The sequence below is a fragment of the Cervus elaphus genome, chromosome 13 (genome assembly GCF_910594005.1).
Source record: "Cervus elaphus chromosome 13, mCerEla1.1, whole genome shotgun sequence".
Lineage (NCBI taxonomy): Eukaryota > Metazoa > Chordata > Mammalia > Artiodactyla > Cervidae > Cervus > Cervus elaphus.
Window position 1 is genome coordinate 51,744,819 of NC_057827.1, and position 12,368 is coordinate 51,757,186.

The 12,368-nt window shown below is 40.7% G+C and overlaps 1 protein-coding gene across 15 annotated transcripts in view; it reads left to right on the forward strand.

The window, feature by feature from the left end:
- MIA2 (MIA SH3 domain ER export factor 2) overlaps positions 1-12,368 on the forward strand; it is a 90,595-nt gene that overhangs the window by 26,124 nt on the left and 52,103 nt on the right. For 7 of the 15 annotated variants that reach the window (XM_043922637.1, XM_043922638.1, XM_043922639.1 and 4 more), the window contains one exon: positions 7,479-7,607. In XM_043922637.1, the coding sequence (XP_043778572.1) occupies positions 7,479-7,607 (129 nt within the window). Of the gene's footprint in view, positions 1-342; positions 434-491; positions 663-686; positions 1,481-7,478; positions 7,608-12,368 lie in introns of those variants that run through there. The other 8 variants (XM_043922644.1, XM_043922651.1, XM_043922649.1 and 5 more) reach the window with 7 other exon arrangements.

Here is a 12,368-nt window from a genome sequence, read left to right on the forward strand (position 1 = left end):
AAAATCTTCCATCGTGAATTGGACCATTTTTGGATTCTTTATGGCACAATGCTTTTGTTGTTGCTGGAGCTAAACATTAGGGAAGTTTCCTAAGGAACTAACATATTGTTCAACTGCTGAGTTCTCTGAGGTGATTTGTTAAGGAAGACGTATCCGTTCCGTTCCTTTTCTTGTTGCTTCAACGAGGACTTCAGTTGGAAAATGCAGAGATGGTCTATAAAACCCATCTCTAAGAACAGATCCATCCCCGGGTATTTTATTCAACAGACCTAAATATAGGGTCCTAAATTTAGAGGGCAAGGTGCTACTTTTAGCTCCCGTTTTCAGAGAACACGCGCTCAGCCGAAGTTCACACGGGTTTGATTTGGCGTCTGGGTAACTAGGAGCTCATGGAGTTTAAGAGTTTTGCGTAGCAAGTGCCCAGGTAACTCAGGTAAAAGTGAGTAAGCCCCTGGAACCCTCCGCTGGGCACCGAAGGCCCGATCGATGTTCTCTTGCGTGGGAGAGGTTAAACTTTGCCCAGATCACAGCTGACCCAAGACGCCTTCCTGTCCAAAGTCCGGACACGGTTGGCAGGACGCAGAGGCCCGGGCCCCGCAAGCCATTTTGTGACTGGAATGAAGACGGCGGTCGGTTTCCCTGGGCCGGCGAGCTCCCCCGGGGTACGACGCCATCAAGGCTTCTGTGGGGTGCGGACAGCAGGCTCTTGAAGCGCTGCGAGATGAAAGCATTGGGGGCTGGGCTTGGGCCAGGCGCCGGCAGTCGGGCAGAGGAGGCGCGTCGCGCTGACCCAGCCGGGCGACCCGAAGGGGCCTCCGGGAGAAGTCTAGCAGCCGCCAGCCCGGTGGTGGGGATTTCTGGGCCGTGGTCTTGACCTTTGGTGGGGATGTCTGGGGCCCGCGCTACAACTCAGGGCCGGAGGCCGAATCCTTCTCTCTCAGCCCTGAGCACCTCGATTTCCAAGGATGGGTAGCTTCTCTAGGTAGAGGGCCGGCCCCTTTAAGAGAGAAAGACAAGGACACGTCTACGAACCTCGCGCGAAGAAGGAAGGGAAATTAACAGAGTCCCCGCGACCCCGCCTCCCCGCCGCGGCCCGGCCGAAACCAAACCGCGGGGTAGGGCGGCAAGGAGAGTGTAGATCGCAGACTCGCGCGGGCGGGTTTGAACCTTCCCATCTTCGGTACGCAAAGCGTAACTTGGGGTGGGTGGCGAAGCTCCCCGGGTGGTCAGCATGGACGCTAGAGGCACGGCGGCGCCATTCATCTCCAGCACCCCCCTGTAGCCGGCTCCGCAGTGGTCTGCTCCGGTTGCCGGGTGCAGGTTAGGGTTCCGGACCGAACGCTGCGTGTTCTGTTCATTTGTTGTGGCTCGGCCAGGCCCTGGATACGGCTCCGATTGCCAGAGCAGCCTTGGCGCTATGGAGGGGCCCGGGAGTGCCCCTCAGCCGTACCTGGGGCTGCTTCTGGCAAAGCTTCGCTGGGTGAGTCCAGGCGCGATCAGGGTTACTTGGCCCAGGGGTCGCGGGTGCCTCCCGGGGAGGGAAGCTGCAGACTTTGGCTTTGGGGTCTGAGCCGCAGTGGTCGGAGGTCCTGAAGCCAGTTCTCACCTGCCGGCGGGCTGCGGCCTGTGTCCAGGGCAGTAGCCAGGTTCCTAGGGTGTTTGGGCGGCTTCTGATGTGGTGTAGGGGGACCTGGAGATCCGGAAGGTGAAGAGAGCATTTGCTTATGCTTAGCAGGACTTTAGAAAGGTGAGTTTCCTGATTTCTAAAATCAGTTAGCCTTTCGGTCACGTTATTTATTTTGATGACACGTGGTTTCCCAGACTGTGAGAAACTTGAGGACTGATCCTCTGAAATGAGTTCCTTTTAAGTGCTGAAACTTCGCGTTGCTTGAAAGGACATCTAAGCCTGGAGAGGAATTTGGATTCTAATTCTGCGGTTTCTTTTAAGAAAGAATGCTCTTTTGAGGTGCTTTACCATAAGTGAGATTGTTCGTTGCTTCTTTCTGTCTTGTTAATGTAAACGGTCGTGTTAACGTCAAGATCTGGAGATAATGAGCTCCCAGTGTTTACAATTTCTCTTTTGTTTTTTAAGGTTCAGTTTATAATCAGGTTGCAGGGATTTTTCTCAGTAACTTTATAAGTGTCTTTGTTGACATGTTTAGGGGCATTTATGTCACCGTATTTTTTTAAAAAAAATATTTGCGTTAGAAATGTCAAAAGCCCCTTTAAATATTGGGTCAATTACAATTTTTGGTTTCTTATACGTAAATTAAAAAGTTCTATTGCCCTGGTATTCACTGGTGTGTCTCGTGTCTGTGTATGTGTAGATGTAAACACAGATGATAGTTACATGGAGCGTCTAGATAGACTAAGACAGGCTGGGCCACCGCTGTCCTACTGTCAGTTACGGGGGAGGAGACAGAAGCAGTAAGAGGTAGAAATGGATAAAGTGCTTACTGAAGCATACATACAAAGTGCTGAGGAAGTTGAGGGGTGGGAGAGAGGACATTTTCTTGAGTGATTATGAAAGCCTCTGCAGACTGAGTGAATAGCCTAAGCGAGCAATGAAAACAGCATGGTGTGTCCAGCCGACTAGAAGCCGTGTTACTGGAGTGTAAAGTGGGCTCAGGGAGCAACATGCAGTGATGCTTGTTGGAGACATAAGTAGGTTCCAAGTGATGTAGGTGCTGGAGAGCCTTCAAAGTATTTCAGTGGTTAGGCTTTTGGCTTAAATAGATCGTCCTGGTAGGAGGGTGTAGGTCAGATGTAAGAACAACCCAACTAGGAGCACAGTGTACGGGAGAGGTGACAGACTTGTCACAGAGGGATAGAGAAGAGGGTGTGCTCATGCTCAGTCGTGTCCGACTCTTTGTGACCCCATAGACTATAACCTGCCAGGCTCCTCTGTCCATGGGATTTCCCAGGTTAAGAATACTGGAGTGGGTTGCCATTTCCTTCTCCAGAGGATCTTCCCGACCCAGGGACTGAACCTGCATCTCCTGCACTGGTAGGTGGATTCTTTACCACTGAGCCACCTGGGAAGCAGCGAAGAGGGTACTGAATGGGAAATATTTAGTAGCGAAGTGCTGTAGTGGGTAGGAATTTATTGACTGGACACAAAGGATCAGAGAGAGAAAAGTAATGTAGAATGACTCCCAGGTTTCTGGTTATGGCAGCTTTTTCATTCAAAGAGATAGTATATGTAGAAAGGGAAGGATTTGTGGGATGAGAGATAATTTCAGGTTGCACATATTTCCTTCTTCACGAAAAACAACAATAATCAAAACTTAATTTTTGTGGGACTGTCAGTGGAGAGACACATGGAGAAGGGTAACCAAATTTTGGGTAAGTTGTTCTACTGTGTGAACAATATCTTTACCTGGATGATTTTTTTTTTTTTTTGGCTAAATACACTATTCTCACAAAACTAGCCTGGGGCCTAGGATTGCACAGCACTGCTCTACTTTTTAATTTTTTAGATAAAAAAATAATTTATTGAGATAAAATCAGATAACATAAAATTTACCCATTTTTAATGCTGAATTCAGTGATTTTTTTTGGCGTATGTTCACTGCATTGTGCAACCATCACCACAATTTTGGAATACTTTTATCATTCTAAAAAGAAACCCTGTCCTTATTAGTAATCAGTCCCAATTCTTGCCTCACTTCATTCCTTCAGTTCAGTTCAGTTTACTCAGTTGTGTCTAACTCTTTGCAACTCAATGGACTGCAGCACGCCAGGCTTCCCTTCCATCACTACCTCCTGAAACTTGCTCAAACTCATGTCCATCAGGTCGGTGATGCCATCCAACCATCTCATCCTCTGTTGTCCCCTTCTCCTCTGGCCCTCAATCTTTCCCAGCATCAGGGTCTTTTCAAAAGAGTTAGCTCTTTGCATCAGGTGGCCAAAGTATTGGAGTTTCAGCTTCAACATCAGTCCCTCCAATGAACACCCAGGACTGATCTCCTTTAGGATGGACTGGTTGGATTCCTTGCAGTCCAAGGGCCTCTCAAGAGTCTTCTCCAACACCATATTTCAAAAGCATCAGTTCTTCGGTGCTCAGCTTTCTTTATAGTCCAACTCTCACATCCATACATAACTACTGGAAAAACAATAGCCTTGACTAGACAGACCTTTGTTGACAAAATAAGGTCTCTGTTTTTTAGTATGTGGTCTAGGTTGGTCATAACTTTCCTTCCAAGGAGTAAGCATCTTTTAATTTCATGGCTGCATTCACCATCTGCAGTGATTTTGGAGCCCCCAAAAATAAAGTCTGACACTGTTTCCACTGTTTCCCCATCTATTTGCCATGAAGTGATGGGACCAGATGCCATGATCTTAGTTTTCTGAATGTTGAGCTTTAAGCCAACTTCTTCACTCTTCTGTTTCACTTTTTTAGTTCTTCTTCGCTTTCTGCCAAAAGGGTGGTGTCATCTGCATATCTGAGGTTACTGATATTTCTCTCAGCAATCTTGATTCCAGCTTGTGCTTCTTCCAGCCCAGCATTTCTCATGATATACTCTGCATATAAGTTAAATAAGCAGGGTGACAATATATAGCCTTGACGTACTCCTTTACCTATTTGGAACCAGTCTGTTGTTCCATGTCCAGTTAACTGTTGCTTCCCGACCTGCCTACAGGTTTCTCAAAAGGCAGGTCAGGTGGCCTGGTATTCCCATCTCTCAGAATTTTCCACAGTTTATTGTGATCCACACAGTCAAAGACTTTGGCATAGTCAATAAAGCAGAAATAGATGTTTTTCTGGAGCTCTCTTGCTTTTTCGATGATCCAGTGGACGTTGGCAATTCGATGTCTGGTTCCTCTGCCTTTTCCAAAACCAGCTTGAACATCTGGAAGCTCACAGTTCATGTATTGCTGAAGCCTAGCTTGGAGAATTTTGAGCATTACTTTACTAGCATGTGAGATGAGTGCAATTGTGTGGTAGTTTGAGCATTCTTTGGCATTGTATTTCTTTGGGATTGGAATGAAAACTGACCTTTTCCAGTCCTGTGGCCACTGATGAGTCTTTCAAATTTGCTGACATACTGAGTGCAGCACTTTCACAGCATCATCTTTCAGGATTTGAAATTAGCTCAACTGGACTTCCATCACCTCCACAAGCTTTGTTCGTAGTGATGCTCCCTAAGGCCCACTTGACTTCACATTCCAGGATGTCTGGTTGTAGGTGAGTGTGAGTGATCACACCATCATGATTATCTGGTTAGTGAAGATCTTTTTTTGTACAGTTCTTCTGTGTATTCTTGCCACCTCTTCCTAGTATCTTCTGCTTGTAGTTTTCTTTATGCATAGTAGTTTGTACCTCTTACCTGCCTTCCCTTATCTTGCCTTTTCCTGTCTCTCTCTCCCCACTAGTAACCACAGATTTGTTCTTTATAACCTTGAGTCACTTTCTGTTTTGTTGCATTCATTTGTTTTATTTCTTAGATCCCGCATATAGTGATAATTCCAGTGTCTGTCTTTCTTCGTCTCGCTGATTTCACTAAGCTAATACCTTCCAGATTTACTCATATTGCAAATAGCAAAATTTTATCTTTTTTATATATGACTAACATTCCATTGTGTGTGTGTGTATACACTACACCTTCTTTTTGAATTTTTTAAAATTTTTATCTTGTATTGAGGTATAGCTGATTAACAGACAATATTATGAGAATTTCCAGGTGTACAGTGAGATAGGACATGGCCATACATATACATGTATCTGTTTCTTCCCAGTATTGTGTATCCAAATACTTCTTTTTCTCAGAAACAGAAATAATTTTAAAAAATTATCATTAGTGTGTATAGTGATGTCACAGTTCTGTGAGCTGGTAGTGGGTAATGTAGGGAAAGGCAGAGGTAAAGATCAGGGTAAAGGGTGTTTTTTTGTTTTTTGGAAAGGTATAAAATAAGGTTTATTTAATACAGCTTAATGAACTGTAGATAGCATATATGGATCAGAGTTATAAAAAAGATTTTAAAAAGGAGAATAGATATTGAAGGGTGTTTTTCTAGATAGAAATGGCCTAAAAAGGAAAGATTTGCCAATAGAGGTTTTGGATTGAAGTCTGGAAAGTCTCAAACCTGATCAAACTTCAGGTTGTTCTTAAAAAAAGGATATTTTTCTCCTATTCCCCTACCTCTTACCTTTTTTTTCCCCTGTTTATTTTTGACGGCCCTGGGTCTTCATTTCTTTGCGATGGCTTTCTCTAGCTGCAGGGAGCAGGCGCTTCTCTTAAGTGTGCACAGGTTTCTCACTGGACGCCTCCCTTGTTGTGGAGCAAGACCTCTAGGTGCTCTGGCTCAGTAGTTATGGGACAATGAGGTTAGTTGCCCCGTGGCATGTAGAATCGTCCAGGACCAGGGATTGAACCCGGGACCCTGGCATTGGCAGACAGATTCCTAATCATTCAACCACTAGGGAAGTCCCCTCTTACCTTTTTATGTGATTGAATAATATGTGGGGCCTGGTAACAAAGAAAAAATAACCTCCTTGGATGACAGTGAAGACGAATTGACCCAGAGAAAGGTAAAATACAGAAGGAGCTGCAAAAGCCTTCCACTGTTTTGCGCTGAAGTCTTGCTAGGGAAAGAAGTAATGTGGAAAGGCCATGGTTACAGTATCATGGTCTTTGGAAGAGGAATAATAGAAACAGTTACCTGTATTGAGCACCTGTCCTCCATGTTCAAACAGCATTATTCCCATTACAGATCGAGAAGGTACGGTAGAGGGATTCAGATTCTAAAGCCAAGGTTTCATCAGTAGTTTTTAAACTTTAATAAAGCAGCAGATCTGTTTTTTTACCCCCTAGGTAAATCTTATATGGAAGCCAATATACACTATGGAAAAAACCTAAAATGATTGAATCAGGATAAGAGTATCTGATTCAGCTTCTTTCTTTGGCCTTCTCTCCTCTTACTCTCACTTTCAGGCATCTCTGTAGAACTCTGGTTTAAAAATCATTACATTTCACCCTACTGTTTTCCTTCATCACTTGGTGATAGTGGTTAATAACAGGTCATTTTATAAAACAGGTTTTATACATGTAAACATGTAAAACAGGTGTTTACATGTAAATTTGTACTTATGTTTATGTCTTAGTCTGACAGGGCTGCTATAACAAAAATGCTGTAGACTGAGTGACTTAACAAACATTTTCATCATAGTTCTAGGGGCTGGGAAAGTGAAAGAAAGAAAGAAAGTGAAGTCGCTCAGTCGTCACTGACTCTTTGTGACCCCATGGACTGTAGCCTACCAGGCTCCTCCCTCCATGGGATTTTCCAGGCAAGAGTACTGGATTGGGTTGCCATTTCCTTCTCCAGGGGATCTTCCCAACTCAGGGATCGAACTGGGGTCTCCCACATTCCAGGCAGACGCTTTAACCTCTGAGCCAGGAGCACCATGATAAAGGTGCTGCAGGTCTGGTGTGTGGTGATCAAAACTTTTTAACAAGTTAATTTTCTTTGTCTTGAAGGCTGTGGCAGCATTGCCTGAAGATATGAGACAATCCAACTTGTATGGTTTTCCATGGGAGTTGGTGATATGTGCAACTATTGTTGGATTTTTTGCTGTTCTCTTGTTTTTGTGGAGAAGTTTTCGGTCGGTAAGTAACCAATGCTAGGTATACTAAGAGAATGTTCATTCAGTCTTCACGTTGAATAGGTAATATGAGAAACGTATCTTTTGTTTTAAGGAAACAGGTTGTCGTTTTGTGGGCTACTCATGTTAATGTGTAGAAACTCAATATAGATTTTTTTTTTTTTAAATTTTTTAATGGTGTATTTTCATTTTGATAACACAGTTCAAGAAATAATAGTATAACAATGTTCCTGATCCTTGCTGCTCAAAATCTGATCTGAGATCAGCAACATCAATATCACCTGGGAGGTTGTTAGAAATGCAGAGTCTCAGACTCACCCAGACCTCCTGAGTCAGAATTTTCATTTTAACAAGATCTCCAGAGATTCATACATATATTTCAATTTGAGAAACCCTGCTCCAGATCCGCTGAGTGATTGCCTTAAAAGCTAGTGCTACTACTGGATTTCAGTATGAAAGTTTGCATTTGATGCCAAATAAGTACTTTTTTCTTTTCATTTTGAAATTCGTCAGACCTACAGAAAATTTTAAATAATAGAATGACAAAAACCCAAATACCCTTCACCTGAATGCAACAATTGTTAATATTTTACTACATTTACTTTCTCTCACATATGTATAAGTGTGTATGCACACATTTACTCACAAATATACAAATATTTATGTATACATATACACATACAGGTTTTTTTTTTGCCATATCTTTTAGAGTTGTAGATATCACATATTTCACCCCTAAATTCTTCATTAAAAGCTTTTGCACTACAAAGGAAACTATAAGCAAGGTGAAAAGACAGCCCTCAGATTGGGAGAAAATAATAGCAAATGAAGAAACAGACAAAGGATTAATCTCAAAAATATACAAGCAACTCCTGCAGCTCAATTCCAGAAAAATAAATGACCCAATCAAAAAATGGGCCAAAGAACTAAACAGACATTTCTCCAAAGAAGACATACAGATGGCTAACAAACACATGAAAAGATGCTCAACATCACTCATTATTAGAGAAATGCAAATCAAAACCACAATGAAGTACCATTACACGCCAGTCAGGATGGCTGCTATCCAAAAGTCTACAAGCAATAAATGCTGGAGAGGGTGTGGAGAAAAGGGAACCCTCTTACACTGTTGGTGGGAATGCAAACTAGTACAGCCGCTATGGAAAACAGTGTGGAGATTTCTTAAAAAACTGGAAATAGAACTGCCATATGACCCAGCAATCCCACTTCTGGGCATACACACTGAGGAAACCAGATCTGAAAGAGACACGTGCACCCCAATGTTCATTGCAGCACTGTTTATAATAGCCAGGACATGGAAGCAACCTAGATGCCCATCAGCAGATGAATGGATAAGGAAGCTGTGGTACATATACACCATGGAATATTACTCAGCCATTAAAAAGAATTCATTTGAACCAGTCCTAATGAGATGGATGAAACTGGAGCCCATTATACAGAGTGAAGTAAGCCAGAAAGATAAAGAACATTACAGCATACTAACACATATATATGGAATTTAGAAAGGTGATAACGATAACCCTATATGCAAAACAGAAAAAGAGACACAGAAATACAAACAGACTTTTGAACTTTGTGGGAGAATGTGAGGGTGGGATATTTCAAAAGAACAGCATGTATACTATCTATGGTGAAACAGATCACCAGCCCAGGTGGGATGCATGAGACAAGTGCTCGGGCCTGGTGCACTGGGAAGACCCAGAGGAATCGGGTGGAGAGGGGGGTGGGAGGGGGGATCGGGATTGGGAATACATGTAAATCAATATAGATTTTAAGAAATTTTTTTTTTCTTTCATTTTTTGGCCACACCATGCAGCATGCAGGATCTTAGTTCCCTGACCAGGGATAGAACCTATGCCCCACTGCAGTGGAAGCATGGAGTCTTAACCACTGGACTGCCAGGGAAATCTCTAGAGGAATTTTTTAAAGTGCTGAAATTTAAAAAAATTTCTTTACACGAGTATTCCATACTAACACTAAAACCCTGCCTTTATTTCTTATTTATTATTTGGGTGGTGTTTGTTTTTAATAGTCTACTAAACATCTGTGAATATATGACCCACCTGGAATCAAAGACATTGACCGTCACTTATGTTTAGATGCTCCTCCTCATTTCATCCCCCTGCCTCCCTGAAGTAGAGGTAATCCTGTTCAAGATCCTGTGTTGATATTCCAGTGCCTCAAAAAAAATTAATTTTTGTCATATGTATTAAATACATATATCCTTCAGAAGTATAGTAATTTTGCTTAGTTGCATGCCAAATATCATGTTTTGGAACTTGTTTACTCCATCCTATATTGCTAAGATTCATCCATATTTTTGGCTCATTTTGATTTAATATTACATCATGAGAATATATTACAGTTAATTTATATTTTTTATGGTCTTGGGCCTTTGAGTTTACAGGTTTTTTCTATTACAAATCATGCTGCTGTGTAAATTCTTATACTTGTCTCCTGTTGTGTGTTTGTAAGTTTCTCTTGGGAATATACTGGATCTGAGATTTACTTGGTTTAGTGCATGCTGGAGGTTCTACTTTTAAAAGGTAATGCTAGATTCTTTTCCAGTTGTCTGTACCAGTTTATACTCCCAACAGCAATATATAAGAGGTCCTAGAGATCCATTTGATCTCTGTCCTCTCCATCAGTTGTTATTGTTGAAATTCTTTATTTTTGCCACTTGAACGATATCTTACAATGGTTCTGATGTACTCTTTGATCACTAAGGAGATTAGAAACTTAATTTACTGGCCATATGTATTTGTTCTTCAGGGAAATATTTTGTTTGTGTCTTATGCCCCTTTTTATTTTGAGTAGTTTGTTCTTTTCCTTTTTATTTGTAGGAATTTCTTATGTTTTCTTTAAAAATTTTTTTTAATTGGAGTTTGATTGCTTTACACTGTTGTGTTGGTTTCTGCTGTATATCAAAGTGAATCAGCTATAAGTATACATATGTCTCCTCCCTCTTGAGCCTTCCTCCCATCCCCTCCTTATGTAATCTTGATGATATCCTTGTTGATTATGTCTATTACAGATGTCCCAGTATGAAACATCTTTTCATTGTTCTTAAGATGTTTTCTGATGAGTAGAATTTCTTAATTAAAATAATTTCCATTTAGTACAGAAGTGCTTGATTCATTTTGAGTTAATTTGCTGGTTGGTGTAGGGTAGCAAGTCTGTAATTCCCCATCCTCCTCACCCTACCCCCCAAATAACCTTTTTCCCAGCTTTGTTTATTGAATAGTCTTTCCTTTTCCCATTTGTCTGCCATGCTACACATGAGAGTGCCAAGTGGACGTAGACCTTTTCTGTGCTCTTTTTTCTATTCCACTGAGTATTATTGAAAACAAATACATATGTATCATTCCATATTCATCCATTATTAGGTCAGTCTTGCTAACTGACTAATTTGTAGTGTTCATGTATCACATATTCTTGCTCTTTTTTGTTGTTTCCTTCATCTATTAAGAATAGGCAAGTTGGCTGAATTCCACTGTCATGATGGATTTATCAGTTACTTTCTATAGTTTTTTCAATTCTTTATTTACATATTTTGAGAATATTGTGTTAGGTGGATATATGTTTAGAATTGCTATATCTCTTCTTGGTGGGTTAACTGTTTAATCAATATTTAGTGACCCTCTATAACTCTACTGATGCTTTTGTCTTAGAAGTTTCTTATCTGATGTTAATACAGCTAGACCAGTTTTCTTTTTGGTAATATTTATTGTGTCTTTTTTCCATCCTTATGTTTTCCAGTCTTTCTGTGGTCTTTTACTTAATGTATGTACTCTATGAATTTCTCTTTTTATTTTATTGGAGCATAGTTGATTTACTGTGTTGTGTTAGTTTCAGGCATACAGCAAAGTGATTCAGTTCTGTATGAACTTTTTTTATATTTAATCCGAAAATCTCTGTGTTTTCACTGAGTTTACTGTCTCTATGTATACTATGATTATTGATTACCGATGTATTTGGACCACTTTCTCCTAGCATACTTCATTAATTTGTTCCACTTTTTATATATTTCTTTTCAGTTCTTTCTACATTCATAAAGTAGATTTTCCTAGTGAAAAGACAAGAACCTTATTTAGTGTACTCTCACATCCCTTGGTCTCTTTCACTTTCCAAACTACTTTCGTATTGGTGTAACCTAGAATTTTAGTTCTAAAAATATTTCTCTTTTCTTTTTTATGTTCTTCTCCACCCCTTCTCCATCCCTGAAGACAACAATAAATATTACCAAGATATTTGATCACCAGTAATTGACATATCTCTTGTAGGGTCTTCTGGATTTAATTCTTCTCATATTTGGATACTTCTTTCTATATTGTGTTTAATATTGGTCTTTGTATGGCAAATCTTTTGTATGCTTGAGGATGTTTGAATTAAGTCCTTACGCTGGAACAGCAGTTTGTCTGATTTAAGCATTTTGGGTCTAAAGTTTCATCCTGCTAATATTTTAAAATCCTTTACTTCCTTGTCTTTTTATATCTAATGTTACTTATTGAAAGGTCTCTTGTCAGTTTGATTCTTATTCATTTGTAAGTGATCTGTTCTCTGTAGAGGCTTTTAATTTGATATCCTTATTTCAATATATTTTGTTTAGGCTTGATTGTTTTCTTATTTCTTCTTTGAATTATCTTAAATATTTAAATATGAAATCTTTTATATTTTTTAATTCTGAGAAGTTTTTTCTGCATTTTACTTTTTTTTTTCCTCTTTGGGACTGTTGCTGTTTAAG